At 40.0% G+C, this 17,235-nt stretch overlaps 1 protein-coding gene across 9 annotated transcripts; it reads right to left on the reverse strand.

Moving 5' to 3' along the window:
* Positions 1–904: 904 nt before the first annotated feature.
* LOC141092294 (uncharacterized) lies at positions 905–16,887 on the reverse strand. 9 transcript variants are annotated; one of them, XM_073578299.1, is made up of 6 exons: positions 16,526–16,887; positions 14,817–15,187; positions 11,625–12,345; positions 10,500–10,643; positions 2,125–2,278; positions 905–2,035 (listed from the first exon to the last, which is right to left on the reverse strand). In XM_073578299.1, exons 4-6 carry the CDS (start codon positions 10,603–10,605, stop codon positions 1,243–1,245), a joined length of 1,053 nt encoding a protein of 350 aa, XP_073434400.1. In that variant the 5' UTR covers positions 10,606–10,643; positions 11,625–12,345; positions 14,817–15,187; positions 16,526–16,887; the 3' UTR covers positions 905–1,242. The 9 variants fall into 9 exon arrangements, 7 of the variants coding, with proteins under 7 accessions (XP_073434400.1, XP_073434396.1, XP_073434399.1 ...); XM_073578295.1 differs by having other exon boundaries at positions 14,817–16,447; XM_073578298.1 differs by lacking the exon at positions 16,526–16,887 and having other exon boundaries at positions 11,790–11,820; positions 11,899–12,345; positions 14,817–16,519.
* Between the last annotated feature and the right edge of the window lie 348 nt (positions 16,888–17,235).

Raw genomic sequence — 17,235 nt, forward strand, 5'->3', positions numbered from 1 at the left:
CGCCAACTGTGTGATGCCATCATGTCAATATGGTCCAAAATCTCTGAGGAATGCTTCCAGCACCTTGTTGAATCTCTGCCACGAAGAATTGAGGCAGTTCTGAAGGCAAAAGGGGGTCCAACCCGTTACTAGCATGGTGTACCTAATAAAGTGGCCAGTGAGTGTATATTACTCAACCCCTTATGATTCTATGACTGTTTCATTGCATTGGTTAGCATATGTTAGTATATTGACAGGGTTTTTGAGAAATCACACAGAGACGTTAACTGTAGTAGACAAATTTTTAGTTTTGCCTTTTTGCTTTTTTTTTCTTAAAGGCAAACATAATATTGCCATATGAAAACTTTGACAATGGGCCAAATTGCCCTTTTTGCATTATAAAACTTTTTTGAAAAGTAACATTATATAACATAACCCAAAAAAACATTAGGCAATAACAACATTGCTGCATGAGAATATTTAAATACAAAGGCAAAAAATAGGTGATCACCAAAAACAAAATTAATGCTAAAAGATAACACTCACATTTCTTCCGAATGTTTTCCAATCATAGAAATATTCCACCATGACAGGCAAGGCTACCTCACGGCTTTCAGACAGATATTACCTGTCTGTAGAACAGAGAATATTTAACCATGCTATACTGGAAAGGATGAAAAAACAAAACTCACTTGTTAAGACATAGAGAGCGTGTGATATTCTGAAGGCTGGTCGCCTTGATTTGTTACTATAGATTGCTTGCAAAAAAGGTGACTACTTCACTAAGGCCAGCACGCCTTTCCTAGGCATTAGCAAGTGAGTAGTGTCTTTTCATCCTTTGACTTTACAGTATAGCGCATTTAAATATTCTCTTTTGTACAGACATGTAATATCTGTCTGAAAGGCGTGAGGTAGCTTTGCCTGTCATGATGGATTCTTAATATGATTGGAAAACATTGTTTAAAAATTTGAATGTTAAATTTTTAAACAAAGTTTGGTGATGGAGAACACCTGTTTTTTCCTTTGTATTTGGAGCACCAGTGAAACCGCAGTGGACATCTACGGCCATCAGACTTATAAATCCTCATGGGTTGGGGAAGGGGAACGTGGAAGAGCAGCCTGTGGGTGCTGCTGGACACTGTGGCCAACATCGCCCTGTGTGGGGCCATACTGTTGCCCATGATGTGGGAATTGTCCTGCCTCCTGGGAATGTTGTGGGTACTGGCCAGAGTAATGATGGGGAGGGGCATCTTGTTGGCTGTGCTAGGCACGTGGCTCATACCCACCAAGATAGCGATATCGTCCCCAACCAGGTTGGGACCAGCCTCCAACACTGGGTGGGTACAAGTGGCCATATTGGTGGGGTTGGCTAGAGGCTGACATTTGTGGCTGCTGAATAGAAGGTTGGGTAGTGGGAGGAAGGGGGTGAGGTGTAGGCCCACGTATTTGAGGATCCTCAGATCCTGCTTGAGCTTGCATTTGTGGGGGGTGCCTAAGGCACATGAGATTTCGTGGTGAAAGCTGCCACCTCTCAATGTATTCAAATAGTTCGTAGGGCGTATTGGGGTATGTGCAGGCATCAAGCAGGAACTGAAAGCATCCTCTAATATGGAGCCTGACCTCACGGGAAAGGGCACGGAGATAATTGGCCAGGCTGCAAGAGTATGCCTCCTCCCCATCATTAGTATTAACTCTGGCTAAATAATTCAGGACCCCAGTGTCCACATTAGTGCGGGTATCAGGGGCAGGTATTTGGTGTCTTCGGCTTCTTCCTCGCCGGGATGTGGCAGCAGGCTGAGGGGAGCCCCGGATGTGGCCAGTTGGGCTGCTGCTGTTATTGCCCTGATCTTCTGCTGGTGCTGATGCAGCAGCAGCACCAGATGGTCCTGGTGATGGGCTTTGAGGCGCAGACAATGGCACATCCTGACTTGATTCCTCACCCCTGCTCCTAGTAAGGGGAGAAGATGGGCCAGCCACCTCTTCCCCTGCAGACCCAGGATCAATGATGGGGTCGGTTTCCGAGCCAGTGCCTCTGTCCGTAAAGTTGGACTGAGTTCTGTGCAGAAATAGAACAGAGCCAAAAATAAATACATATTTTTGGCCCTGTAAAGTATCTGTGTAATGTGGTGTGAGGTATCTACTTACGGTCTCAGATCCATAATTGGGGCGAGGAAGGAGAGGCGGTCGTAATATATATATTTTCGTTTCACGTAGCCAGCATCCCCACTCCTGGACCGCTGCTGGCGTTCCCGGCGGTATTGGTCCCAGATGCTTCGCCACCGTTTCATCACATCTTCCACTGCAATGTGACAGGAAATATTATCAATTTCACATATATTGATAGGTCACATTTGCTACCAGTAGTCTAGGCATGTGGCCTCCTGGGGTGTGCTTTCTACCCATGATGGCATATGTAATTGGGCCGATACACAGGGTCTCATTAGCTATACTTAATCATTTGTTTGTCTAGGAGGATGAGGAGCTTGTGGCCTAAACCCAAATTATGGCTGTGTGAAGCCACGTGTCACATCCAAATCTAACGGCCTCATGAGGAAAAAAGTACAAGCACAGGAAGGGGGTGCTGATTCTATATTCCCTTTTTGTTGTGCGCTAAGGTTTACTCATGTTTTGCCTTGTACTTACGAATTTTATGCTGCTCCTCACGTGGCCAATCGCCAAAGTCATGGAACATCTGGCGACAGATGCGCCTCCATGACGCCTCCTTTCTTGCCCGGTTGGAATAATGGGCATCACGTTGGTCCCATAGTTCGGGACGCTCCTGCAGCAAGACTATTAACATTTCCACATTAATGTAAGTGGACACCATGATGCTGCTGTATTCCGTGGAGGCGTACTTCCTGGATGTCTGGAGCGCTTTTTGAGCTCATTTGCATGTCTAGGCTTCCTGATGATGGATTGGCCCATTTCCTGTCACCAGCCAAAAGACCTGCGTATTTCTCGCAAGTCACACGTGTGGTCCGTGTGTAATCCGTATTTTTTGCGCACCCATAGACTTGCATTGGCATACTATGGGCGTAGTACGCTGACAATCTCAGCATGCTGCAATTGCCACGGCCCATAGAATACGGATGAGAAATATACGGCAGGTGCGAGTGACCCCATAGAGAATCATTTGTCCATGTCTAATGCGTGCTTTTTGCGCCTCTCACTCGGCCGTATTCCTCGCCAGTGTGACCCCGGCCTTATAGTAGTTATATTCTTGTACATAGGGGACAGTATTATAGTAGTTATATTCTTGTACATAGGGGCAGTATTATAGTAGTTATATTCTTGTACATAGGAGCAGTATTATAGTAGTTATATTCTTGTATATAGGAGCAGTATTATAGTAGTTATATTCTTGCACATAGGGGCAGTATTATAGTAGTTATATTCTTGTACATAGGAGCAGTATTATAATAGTTATATTCTTGTACATAGGGGCAGTATTATAGTAGTTATATTCTTGTACATAGGAGGCAGTATTATAGTAGTTATATTCTTGTACATAGGAGCAGTATTATAGTAGTTATATTCTTGTACATAGGAGGCAGCATTATAGTAGTTATATTCTTATACATAGGGGCAGTATTATAGTAGTTATATTCTTGTACATAGGGGCAGTGTTATAGTAGTTATATTCTTGTACATAGGGAGCAGTATTATAGTAGTTATATTCTTGTACATAGGAGGCAGTATTATAGTAGTTATATTCTTGTACATAGGAGCAGTATTATAGTAGTTATATTCTTGTACATAGGAGGCAGCATTATAGTAGTTATATTCTTATACATAGGGGCAGTATTATAGTAGTTATATTCTTGTACATAGGGGCAGTGTTATAGTAGTTATATTCTTGTACATAGGAGCAGTATTATAGTAGTTATATTCTTGTACATAGGGGCAGTGTTATAGTAGTTATATTCTTGTACATAGGGAGCAGCATTATAGTAGTTATATTCTTGTGCATAGGAGCAGTATTATAGCAGTTATATTCTTGTACATAGGGGCAGTATTATAGTAGTTATATTCTTGTACATAGGGGGCAGTATTATAGTAGTTATATTCTTGTACATAGGGAGCAGCATTATAGTAGTTATATTCTTGTGCATAGGAGCAGTATTATAGTAGTTATATTCTTATACATAGGGGCAGTATTATAGTAGTTATATTCTTGTACATAGGGGCAGTATTATAGTAGTTATATTCTTGTGCATAGGAGCAGTATTATAGTAGTTATATTCTTATACAAAGGGGCAGTATAATAGTAGTTATATTCTTGTACATAGGGAGCAGCATTATAGTAGTTATATTCTTGTACATAGGAGGCAGTATTATAGTAGTTATATTCTTGTACATAGGGGCAGTACTATAGTAGTTATATTCTTGTACATAGGGGGCAGTATTATAGTAGTTATATTCTTGTACATAGGGAGCAGCATTATAGTAGTTATATTCTTGTGCATAGGAGCAGTATTATAGTAGTTATATTCTTATACATAGGGGCAGTATTATAGTAGTTATAGTCTTGTACATAGGGGCAGTATTAAAGTAGTTATATTCTTGTACATAGGAGCAGTATTATAGTAGTTATATTCTTGTACATAGGGGCAGTATTATAGTAGTTATATTCTTGTACATAGGAGGCAGTATTATAGTAGTTATATTCTTGTACATAGGAGCAGTATTATAGTAGTTATATTCTTGTACATAGGAGGCAGTATTATAGTAGTTATATTCTTGTACATAGGGGCAGTATTATAGTAGTTATATTCTTGTACATAGGAGCAGTATTATAGTAGTTATATTCTTGTACATAGGAGCAGTATTATAGTAGTTATATTCCTGTACATAGGAGCAGTATTATAGTAGTTATATTCCTGTACATAGGGGCAGTTATAGTAGTTATATTCTTGTACATAGGAGCAGTATTATAGTAGTTATATTCTTGTACATAGGAGCAGTATTATAGTAGTTATATTCTTATACATAGGAGCAGTATTATAGTAGTTATATTCTTGTACATAGGAGCAGTATTATAGTAGTTATATTCTTGTACATAGGGGGCTATATTTTAGCAGCTATATTCTTATACATAGGGGCAGTATTTTAGCAGTTATATTCTTGTACATAGGGGCAGTATTATAGTAGTTATATTCTTATACAAAGGGGCAGTATTATAGTAGTTATATTCTTGTACATAGGGAGCAGCATTATAGTAGTTATATTCTTGTACATAGGAGCAGTATTATAGTAGTTATATTCTTGTACATAGGAGCAGTATTATAGTAGTTATATTCCTGTACATAGGAGCAGTATTATAGTAGTTATATTCCTGTACATAGGGGCAGTTATAGTAGTTATATTCTTGTACATAGGAGCAGTATTATAGTAGTTATATTCTTGTACATAGGAGCAGTATTATAGTAGTTATATTCTTATACATAGGAGCAGTATTATAGTAGTTATATTCTTGTACATAGGAGCAGTATTATAGTAGTTATATTCTTGTACATAGGGGGCTATATTTTAGCAGCTATATTCTTATACATAGGGGCAGTATTTTAGCAGTTATATTCTTGTACATAGGGGCAGTATTATAGTAGTTATATTCTTATACAAAGGGGCAGTATTATAGTAGTTATATTCTTGTACATAGGGAGCAGCATTATAGTAGTTATATTCTTGTACATAGGAGCAGTATTATAGTAGTTATATTCTTGTACATAGGAGCAGTATTATAGTAGTTATATTCCTGTACATAGGAGCAGTATTATAGTAGTTATATTCCTGTACATAGGGGCAGTTATAGTAGTTATATTCTTGTACATAGGAGCAGTATTATAGTAGTTATATTCTTGTACATAGGAGCAGTATTATAGTAGTTATATTCTTATACATAGGAGCAGTATTATAGTAGTTATATTCTTGTACATAGGAGCAGTATTATAGTAGTTATATTCTTGTACATAGGGGGCTATATTTTAGCAGCTATATTCTTATACATAGGGGCAGTATTTTAGCAGTTATATTCTTGTACATAGGGGCAGTATTATAGTAGTTATATTCTTATACAAAGGGGCAGTATTATAGTAGTTATATTCTTGTACATAGGGAGCAGCATTATAGTAGTTATATTCTTGTACATAGGAGCAGTATTATAGTATATTCTTGTACATAGGGGGCAGTATTATAGTAGTTATATTCTTGTACATAGGGGGCAGTATTATAGTAGTTATATTCTTGTACATAGGGGCAGTATTATAGTAGTTATATTCTTGTACATAGGAGCACTATTATAGTAGTTATATTCTTGTACATAGGGGGCAGTATTATAGTAGTTATATTCTTGTATATAGGGGGCAGTATTATAGTAGTTATATTCTTGTACATAGGAGCAGTATTATAGTAGTTATATTCTTGTACATAGGAGCACTATTATAGTAGTTATATTCTTGTACATAGGGGCAGTATTATAGTAGTAATATTCTTGTACATAGGAGCAGTATTATAGTAGTTATATTCTTGTACATAGGATCAGTATTATAGTAGTTATATTCTTGTACATAGGAGCAGTATTATAGTAGTTATATTCTTGTACATAGGGGCAGTATTATAGTAGTTATATTCTTGTACATAGGGGCAGTATTATAGCAGTTATATTCTTGTACATAGGGGCAGTATTATAGCAGTTATATTCTTATACTTAGGGGCAGTCTTATAGTAGTTATGTTAATCGCTGGCAGGACATTTTATAAGTCGGTTCCTGGATTCAGCTTTGCTTTTAGGAAGCAATGTTTCTATCTCTGATGACAATGTTTAGGATGCTGCTGCAGTCAATAATTACACCAAACTCCAACCCAGTATGATTTTTATTCTCCAAATACATAAACCCCAACAGTCACATTTGTAATATGATGTTTGCACAGAAGAGCGGAGAGCCAGAACAAGAGCAGAAAACTAATCTATATTAATGAGCACAGTTTTAGAATGAGATGTTTTGTCTGCTGCATATACTGTCCTTGTGTACATCCTAGGGTGCACATACTTACGCTTCCGCACTAAATATTAACAATACATATGATTTATAAGGTTGTTTAAAGATCATTATATTTGGCTGAACTTGTGAGATTTTCTAGAAGCCGCTCATTTCTAGGTCACCTCTCCATTCATCACGGGAATTGAGATTATATTTTTCTCTTAATTGCAGGTTTTTTTTATCCCATATTGCATTTTCCACTTCCAGATACAATTTAAAAAAATCTATCATTTAACTGGAAAAGTGTCAATGTTCTGAATATGCATTCCGGGAGATGAAAAGGTGACGGGTGTCACTGGCAATTATACCTTTGGTGATTTGTGATCAATTCCAGAGTTATAAATGGCAATTATGTGACAGGAGGGCATAAAGCATTGACCTTCACCATAGCTTAGTGGATGCCAATAGGGGGCCGAGCTCATTTCTCATTCTTTCCAAAAGGCTGATAACACTAATAACATGTTCGAGAGGGAAACTGATAAAGCGGGTGGTGTAGGATTTGTCATCGAGCTTCACGGACATGAATGCAATATATAGCATAGATGTCATCACATCTGATCTGACCCTAAGAAGTAAGAGGCAAGTCCTGGACTTCTGTGCTTAGAATTCCAGTAGGCGGTCCTGCTAGGTGAATGACAGCCTTCCCTGACGGACGCTTACTTATGCATATGTCCAGTGTTGGATAAGTTTTGCAAAGGCCTACCAGTAACATTGATTCCTGGGGCCCACTGTTCAGCTACAGGCAAAAGTAACCGGACCCTAGTACACAAACTTACTGAAACTTGGATCAGGCTGCAAACTATATATCAAGGACCTGAATATTAGGTATGAAGATTGCAAACTGAAATTTTAATTTTATTGACTAAATTATTAACATACTATAAGTAAAAATCTTATTTTTTCTTACTAAAGGTGTCCATAATCTTTAACCTCTTGAAGAAACAAATGCTGTTGTTAAAGTGATTTCCACTATTATTCGGACTACCCCTTAGTTTCCCCCTTGAAAAATAATAACACTTATACTCACCTCCGGAGCTGGTGTCGTTCCAGCTCTGTCATCACTGGATTACCCGGGGATCGTGTGACATTGTCACGCAATCCCTACAGCCATTGAGCACTGGATTCACTCTTTCTCCTATAGATGAATCACAGCATCTGGCGTAAATAAAAGAACCTGAGAAGCTCCCACTTCCTCAAGATTTATGTGATTTGTCCGAAGGAGAGTGGTCAGCGATGATTGGCTGCAGGGATTGCGTGACGCGACAATGTTATGCCATACCAGGGAGAGTCAATGCGACACCACTTGAATGTCATCAATAACGTAAGTGAGTATAAGTGTTATTATTTTTAACGGGGGAAACATAGGGATTGAGAAGAGGTTGTCCTCATAGCGGAAACCCCTTTAATACCAGCATTTGTATTTTCAAGACGTTAAAGATTATGGACACCTTTAATAAGGAAAAATATGATTTTTACTTTCGGTATGTTAATGATTTGGTCATTAAAATTTCAATTTGCAATCTTCATACCTACTTTAATATTCAGGCCCTTGATATATAATTTGCAGCCTGATCCAAGTTTCAGATTTTTCTCTTCTGGGAGTGTGAGGTGTGTGTATATCCAGAGCACTGCTGTCTTCATTAGCTCATAGATCAGCACAGCTTCATTCATGCCCTTATTCCCTCTTTATACACTTTACTCCTGTTCTATAGTCTGTTTTCTTTGCCCTTACTGAGATGCTTTCTCCCTTCTCCATGTTGGGGATGTTCACGTACAACCCTTTCTTCCCGATGATGCTGATATCCCTAACACTGAAAGGAGGGAAAGAGAGAGTGGAGAGTTGTCAGGAGCAGAGGGACTGACTGATTGGTAACATTAGATAAAGCACTTATAGATTCAGCAGCAACAATAATAGAATATTTTTAATGAAGACTATTTAGAAAGTTTGTTAACTTTGCATTTAAGCAGCAAAAAAAAACCAACTAAAGCTGTGTGCCTTTTTTCTATGCGTCGGAGTGGGAGGTTTCTAAAGCAAGTCTGTGTAATATGGAGAGGCAGTCTATTATATAGCAGATAAATTTTCCTGTGACCACATTTACTAATAGAGGTCAAGTTGAAGAGGAACTCCGCCCTAGAAATCCCCTGGGGAAACATTAAGAGGAGAATGTTTCCGGTAACTATAACTCAGTTATGAACATGCCGTAAATCAAGCAGAGCTCGCCTTTAAATCAACGCAAAAGTTTTCTTATTCCCCTCCGGATTAAATTCTCTTCTCCCCGTCATAAATTGCTGCGAAGATTGGACTATTACTCTGAACAAAGGACTACTCCCTCCTCCTCCGTTCTGTGTCCAATTCTTCCCCATAAGAAGAAAATGTAAATTCTTTACTTCTTGATATTCAAAAAAGACTTTCAAGCAGATTTAGTGGCAAATGAACGCAGCTTAAAAATGCAGTTGTTTAACAAGGAGGGTCCGGACCTCGCCGAACGAGACACATTTTTAACGCCACCATCACAATCAATCGAGAGACAACCAGATAGAATCTTCTGTAAGGATGAGAGAAAGCGTCGGGGAATAAAGATCTGCATGATCAAAGTGAAGGATGTGGAGCGCCGCGCCGGAATATAAATAAAGAGACTGACTGCGAAATCCATTTTCTACTTGGATGATTTTCGCTTGGAACACATTGAGACTCCGGAGGTGTTGAGCACCAATCACAAACAGCAGAAAGATTGATTATCGTAATGGCGCCTATGAATACGGCGATGGCTGATGAATGTGACGGGGACGCGCCGCTCTGCTCACGGCGTGGTCAAGCATTTTAAGATGGAGGCGACTTCCAGACTAACCTTCATTAGCCAATCTCTTTTACAATTACAAATCAGGGCAAAGGATCCATGTGGGGTGAGAAACAGACCCATGCGATAAGCCGAGGCTCCGATCGGGGGATCAATAAAGACGTTATTTATACGTCAGGGGAGACCGGACTGACCACAAGATTTATAGGATTGATAATAATATGTGCTGGAAAAAGTTAGACACATGGAAATATCTATAGAAAAAATTGAGTCAAAAAGTGTTTCTTAAAGGGGTTGTTCGTCCAATAAATATATTTTTTCTAAAGGGCTCAATTTGGTTAAAAAAGTCAAAGAAGTAATACTCTTAATGATTTGTCTGTTTTCTGATCCTTTCTCAGCTGAAAATTGTTTGTAAGAAGTCATTTTCTGTGTGTTCAGACTGATCAGGTTAGAACTGGAGCAGGAGCTGAGGGATTTTAGAGTGGATGAGCACATTGCATGTTTTATTTCTTTAAAGAGAAACTTTTTTTTATCTAGTTATCCTCTAGGCATTGCAAAGTTATGAACAATTGTAATATAATTTGTAAAAAAAAAAAAATGTAGGTGTTTCACATGACCAGCTCTTAGTCCTTTAGAAGCTGCTTTTAACTTCTACTCTGTAAGATTGGTATTATTAGGCTCACCTGGTGAGGTGGATCCTCCAAGCTCAAGGTCAGAATGGGCACACAGGTCACGGGCGTCAGTGCAGCAGGCAGGTGAGGTACAGATAGCAGAGGTACTGAAGACCATAGGTGGATAGAAGACCGGGAAGCAGGTACGTTGAGTTCCTGCAGACAGCAGGCAGACAAGAAACCGGGAAAAAGTAGCAGAGGGGTAGAATTGTCATATCTCTTCAGACATGTTTAGTCACATAGGTGTACATCACCAAAAAGACTGTAGAATAGTGGGAAGGGAAATATAACAGTAACACATGGTACAGTTTGACCATAATCCCCAGGGGGATTAAACTAATATGGTCAAATAGTACAGTGTGTTACCATTAATCCATACATGAAAATTAACATCTAATTGTGATGTGCAATTTGGTTTAGGTAGATACCCCACACAACATATGGGATTGTTTTGTACCCGGAGTTTAATAACCTGACCTATATTATAAGGGACAATGGTCAGGTTTTCAAATTGATTATAAACTATCCTTTCACACCGAGCATATCGTCGGGATCTAGTGGATCACAGCTGTGACTACAACCCAAAGCTAAAGTATAGGAGTAACCCCGGCACACTAATAACATGAAAGTAAAGTCTTCTCAACGACAGTCTTTAATTGTTGTGATTTTATTGATTGTGAAAAAAAGGGTGGTGTTACAATCCAAAAAAGGGTGGTGTTACAATCCAACGTTTCAGCTCTACTTCTCGAGCTTTCATCAGGGATATGACTACAATATATACAATAAAAGAACAAAAATCAATAAATAAACTTTATAAAGTATTATAAAACCAAAAATCTAGTGATAGGTGATACATAAGGTGGGGACAGTGTCATACATCCTTTGTGAAGGTGTGTATGGATCTATAATGATGTGAGGCCAGTGAGTATGTATTGTGGTGTGATACGGTGAACATGTGAGAGGTTGAACAGAGGAATAGAGTGAAGGTGTAAGGAGTTGAAAAGCATGAATGTGTAGGTAGTGTTGAGAAAGGGCATTAGGGGACAGTGAAGTGGAGTGGGAATAAAAGTGAGGTCATCTAAGGAGGCAGTGTGTAAGGGGTGCTCTTGGAAATGTTAAGGCATAAGGTATAAATACCTAGATCCTTGGTTTTGAGGTGTGTGTATAAGTGGTATAGGTTTGCCTTTGTAATCCAGCTGCTGGAACGGTACCTATAGTAACCACTGAGAAAGGGTATAGGTTAAGGAATAGCAAGGTATATAGAAAGAAAAGATATAAAAGACAGTTTTAGGGGTCACATACCGATGTGTAGGGTCAGCACGTGACTCCCGTCCTAAGGACAAAAAAGCAGGTCAATAAGCTGAGATGGAGAAAGGAAACCCAGTCTATGAAGACTGTAGGGCACCATTACCTTGTGTCCTAAATCTAGTCAGGTGTGGAGGAGGCCGGAAGTGCATGTGGCTTAGTGCAGTGATGTTAAATACTGTCAAGCACTTCCTGATTGGGTGGGGAAGGGGCGGGAATGGGGGGAAGGGCCATCGCCATCTTAGTGAGGTCAAAAATGTCTGAATGAATGTACTGAGCATGTGCAGGGCGGGGATAGAGAATGAGCATGTTTTGACTTGACAGGAAGTGATGGTGGCAGTCGCCATCTTGGTGAGGTCAAAAATGTCAGAATGAATGTACTGAGCAGGTGCGAGCCATCCAGGAAGTGAAGTAAAAAAAGGGAGGGTTGTGAGGAAATGTCACATGCATACAGGCGGCCATTTTAACGGTGGGACTGTGCTGAATTCATGCACGGTGATAATTTCAGTGCTGGTTGTGCCTATCAGGTTTCAGAGAAACTTCCTTTTCCTGCCTAAAAACAAAGAAAGGTAATTAGAGCAAGGTTTACATACAAAGAGTAAAATGGCGTTCATATTAACACACTTATGTCAGAAATATCTCCTATAAACCAAAAACCTTGTGTAGGAAAAGAACTTATTTGGTAGTGATTTTAAACTCCTGATGAAAAACAAAAATAATTCACTATGAAGTGGAATTTAGAAGGGATTAATAATACATTTCAGATTCTCTATTGAGACCGTGTGGATGGAGGGTGTTTAGGTGATATATCCAATACGCTTCACGCTCTTTGAGCGTTTGGATTCTATTACCCCCTCGTCTGGGTACAGGGATTTGTTTGATAACCTGAAATTTCAGTTGGCTTACAGAGTGTCTATTTTCCACAAAATGGGCAGGAATTGGTAAAAGTGTGTTCTCACACCGGATGGTTGATTTATGTTTGGAGATGCGGTCTTTCACATGCTGGGTGGTTTCCCCAACGTATCCTAGGCCGCATGGGCATTTGATTAAATAGACGACAAAATTTGAGTTGCAGGTAAAATAGCCATTGATCTTGTACCGTTTGCCGGACCTCGGATGGGTGAATGAATCGCCTTTACTAACATTCGTGCATTGTGCGCAACCCAAACAAGGGAAGGTTCCGTTGCGCACCGTGCTAAATGTCTTCTGCCTGAATGTCTTGAAGTGGGAGCCCACGTCAGCTCTAACCAAAGTGTTTTTTAGGTTCTGAACCCGCTTATGGCAGATGAGAGGAGGATTTTGGAAATTTTCAATCCCCGGGTAAGCCTTTTCTAGTAGGGGCCAGTGTTCAAGGACTGCTTTTTTGATCAGAGGAGAGAACGGGTGATAGGTGTTGATGAACTTAACCCTATTCTCTACATCACAGTCACGTTGGGTAATTCTGGTTTGTTGTTCAGCGTTAATTTTGGGGTATCCTCTTGTTTGAAACTTTTCAGTCATCTTGTCATGTCTCATTTGCCTGATATCAGGTGTTGAGACTATGCGGTCAATTCTGTCATGTTGGGATTTAGGTAGAGCTATCTTCACGTGTCTTGGGTGACAACTGGACCAGTGTAGTAGACTATTACGGTCTGTAGGTTTGACGTAAAGGTCACTTGTAAGGGTGCCAGAGTCAGTTTTAGAGATCATGGTGTCAAGGAAACTGACAGACTGTGTGTTGGAATGTGAGGTAAAGGTTAGGTTCGGTATACTCTGGTTGAGGTCATGTACAAAATCTGTGAGGCTATTGGTGTCACCTGTCCATACACAAAAGATGTCGTCTATGTATCTGAGCCAGGTAAGAGCATGTTTTCTATATAGATGATGTGTGTAGACAAAGTCAGCCTCAAATTTACACATGAAGATGTTAGCGTACAGGGGGGCTACATTCGCCCCCATCGCGGTACCCCGTGCCTGAAGGTAGAATTGGTCCTCAAAGAGGAAATAGTTGTTGTTGAGGACCAATTTGAGTGTATCGGTACAGAACAATTTCTGGGGTTCGCTAAGAGAGGATTGTAAATCTAGGAACCATCTGACAGCCTCGATGCCAAGATCGTGATCTATACTAGTATATAGGCTGTTGACGTCTAGGCTGGCTAATAAACAAAAGGAAGGAATGTCATGGAGGGTTCTAACGTGGTTCAGAAAATCACCGGTGTCTTTGAGATAAGATGGAATTTTTGGTACTAGTGGAGTGAGGATCTTTTCCAAGGTTATTGACAGGGGTGAGAGGATAGAGTCGGTAGATGCCACTATGGGTCTACCGGGGGGCTTTTCCAAATTTTTATGTATTTTGGGGAGTATATAAATGACTGGAGTTATGGGACTTTGTTTGTGCAAATACTCTGCCAGTTTAGAATCAATTGTACCCAAATTTAAGTGGAAGTTGATCAAATTGTCTATCTTTCTCTATGGAGTAGATAGGATTCGTGGGGATGGGTCTGTATGTCATGACGTCAGAGAGTTGTCTCTGGATTTCAGACAGATAGTATTTCTTATCCAGTACTACAATGGAGCCACCTTTATCAGCAGGCTTTATGACAATGTCCTTGTTGTTTTTAAGACTTTTCAGTGCTAATGATTCTTCTCTATTAAGGTTATGCTTAAGGTGGTATTTACCATGTTTGATTTCATCTATATACTTATCCACAGAAGCATTAACAAGTGAAATATACGTCTCGACAGGATGATAGAGGCGAGGTGGTTGAAACGTGCTCGGGATCTTGAGTCCGAGATCTTTAAGAATAAATGTCTCTTGGGTGCTGGTTCCCGAGGAGAAAGGTACCTGGTTGGTGTTTATGTCTCCGCCATCTTTGTCAAAATGTACCTTAAGTCTCAAAGAGCGGTAAAAACGATTTAACTCTTGGTGTACGAGGAACGGATCAAAGGAGGGAGTGGGACAGAATGAGAGGCCCCTCTGGAGAACTCGGATCTCGGCAGGTGAGAGACAATAGGTAGAGATGTTGAAGACAAGATTGTTCTTACCTGAGATCGAGTATTGGGGCGTGTATCCCTCTGGGGGTCCTCGTCTGTTTTTTCTTCTTCCTCCTCTGAAACTGTGTTTGGAGGTGCCGGGGGTTTCTTGCGCGGGTCGAAAAAAGACTTGGGCGGTTTCCCACCGCGTCCTCCTCTGTCGCCTCGTCCAACTTGACCACCATCCGAACCTATAGAACCTGATGAGCCATATCGGTTTCTGTAGGGGGGACCATCTGGAAGTGTGGTATACCGCCATCTATAGACCTGGTTTTTGAGATAGTCGTCCTGGTCTCTCAGAAACTTGTTCTTTTTTCGTGTTTTCAGTTCATTGGTGTAGTCTTGTAGAGTTTTGTTGGCTCTTGCCTTAAGGCTAGCGAGATCTGTTGGAGAAAGGGTGTTAGTCAACTGATTTTCGATAGCAGCAACCTGATCTTTCACCTTCTGTATATTCTCCTGGAGAAATTTGATGGTCAACACCATTAAATCTATAGAGCACTTATTTAGAATATTTTCAAAAAGTTGACAATATTCCTCATTGTCACTGAAGAGTGTTGGTCGTAACGAGACCCTGAGTCCCCTCGGAATCCGCTGTGCCTTCGTGTATTGAGCTAAAGTATACGCATGCAATTCAAAAGATGAAAGTTTCTTCAATTCCTTTTCATAATCCCTCGATTTCACCTCACGGGTAGGGATATTCAGGAAATTGTCAGTTTCTCTGACCGTAGAAAGAATACTAGATCTTTCTTCTTCGTTGAAGGAGAAGACACCGAAGGAGGCCATGAAAAATTGAGAAAATATGGTTTAGAGGGGGAGACAACTGTCTAAAATAGATCAAATATAAAATAGATTTGACAGGCTCAAACCCCAACTTAGGTGCTCTGGGAAAAAACAAGACTAAAGTATAGGAGTAACCCCGGCACACTAATAACATGAAAGTAAAGTCTTCTCAACGACAGTCTTTAATTGTTGTGATTTTATTGATTGTGAAAAAAAGGGTGGTGTTACAATCCAAAAAAGGGTGGTGTTACAATCCAACGTTTCAGCTCTACTTCTCGAGCTTTCATCAGGGATATGACTACAATATATACAATAAAAGAACAAAAATCAATAAATAAACTTTATGAAGTATTATAAAACCAAAAATCTAGTGATAGGTGATACATAAGGTGGGGACAGTGTCATACATCCTTTGTGAAGGTGTGTATGGATCTATAATGATGTGAGGCCAGTGAGTATGTATTGTGGTGTGATACGGTGAACATGTGAGAGGTTGAACAGAGGAATAGAGTGAAGGTGTAAGGAGTTGAAAAGCATGAATGTGTAGGTAGTGTTGAGAAAGGGCATTAGGGGACAGTGAAGTGGAGTGGGAATAAAAGTGAGGTCATCTAAGGAGGCAGTGTGTAAGGGGTGCTCTTGGAAATGTTAAGGCATAAGGTATAAATACCTAGATCCTTGGTTTTGAGGTGTGTGTATAAGTGGTATAGGTTTGCCTTTGTAATCCAGCTGCTGGAACGGTACCTATAGTAACCACTGAGAAAGGGTATAGGTTAAGGAATAGCAAGGTATATAGAAAGAAAAGATATAAAAGACAGTTTTAGGGGTCACATACCGATGTGTAGGGTCAGCACGTGACTCCCGTCCTAAGGACAAAAAAGCAGGTCAATAAGCTGAGATGGAGAAAGGAAACCCAGTCTATGAAGACTGTAGGGCACCATTACCTTGTGTCCTAAATCTAGTCAGGTGTGGAGGAGGCCGGAAGTGCATGTGGCTTAGTGCAGTGATGTTAAATACTGTCAAGCACTTCCTGATTGGGTGGGGAAGGGGCGGGAATGGGGGGAAGGGCCATCGCCATCTTAGTGAGGTCAAAAATATCTGAATGAATGTACTGAGCATGTGCAGGGCGGGGATAGAGAATGAGCATGTTTTGACTTGACAGGAAGTGATGGTGGCAGTCGCCATCTTGGTGAGGTCAAAAAATGTCAGAATGAATGTACTGAGCAGGTGGGAGCCATCCAGGAAGTGAAGTAAAAAAGGGAGGGTTGTGAGGAAATGTCACATGCATACAGGCGGCCATTTTAACGGTGGGACTTTGCTGAATTCATGCACGGTGATAATTTCAGTGCTGGTTGTGCCTATCAGGTTTCAGAGAAACTTCCTTTTCCTGCCTAAAAACAAAGAAAGGTAATTAGAGCAAGGTTTACATACAAAGAGTAAAATGGCGTTCATATTAACACACTTATGTCAGAAATATCTCCTATAAACCAAAAACCCTTGTGTAGGAAAAGAACTTATTTGGTAGTGATTTTAAACTCCTGATGAAAAACAAAAATAATTCACTATGAAGTGGAATTTAGAAGGGATTAATAATACATTTCAGATTCTCTATTGAGACCGTGTGGATGGAGGGTATTTAGGTGATATATCCAAT

Source organism: Dendrobates tinctorius, unplaced genomic scaffold (genome assembly GCF_039654945.1).
Source record: "Dendrobates tinctorius isolate UK_male_01 unplaced genomic scaffold, ASM3965494v1 ptg000059l, whole genome shotgun sequence".
NCBI lineage: Eukaryota > Metazoa > Chordata > Amphibia > Anura > Dendrobatidae > Dendrobates > Dendrobates tinctorius.

Bases quoted from the DNA above. Each gene is read 5' to 3' on its own strand.
- LOC141092294 (XM_073578299.1), bottom strand. From the start codon at position 10,605: ATGGTCTTCAGTACCTCTGCTATCTGTACCTCACCTGCCTGCTGCACT. The intron at 2,279-10,499 runs GTGAGCCTAATA...GTCACATTGCAG, and splicing joins TGGAGGATCCACCTCACCAG to TGGAAGATGTGATGAAACGG. The intron at 2,036-2,124 runs GTAAGTAGATAC...ATTTCTGCACAG, and splicing joins CCAATTATGGATCTGAGACC to AACTCAGTCCAACTTTACGG.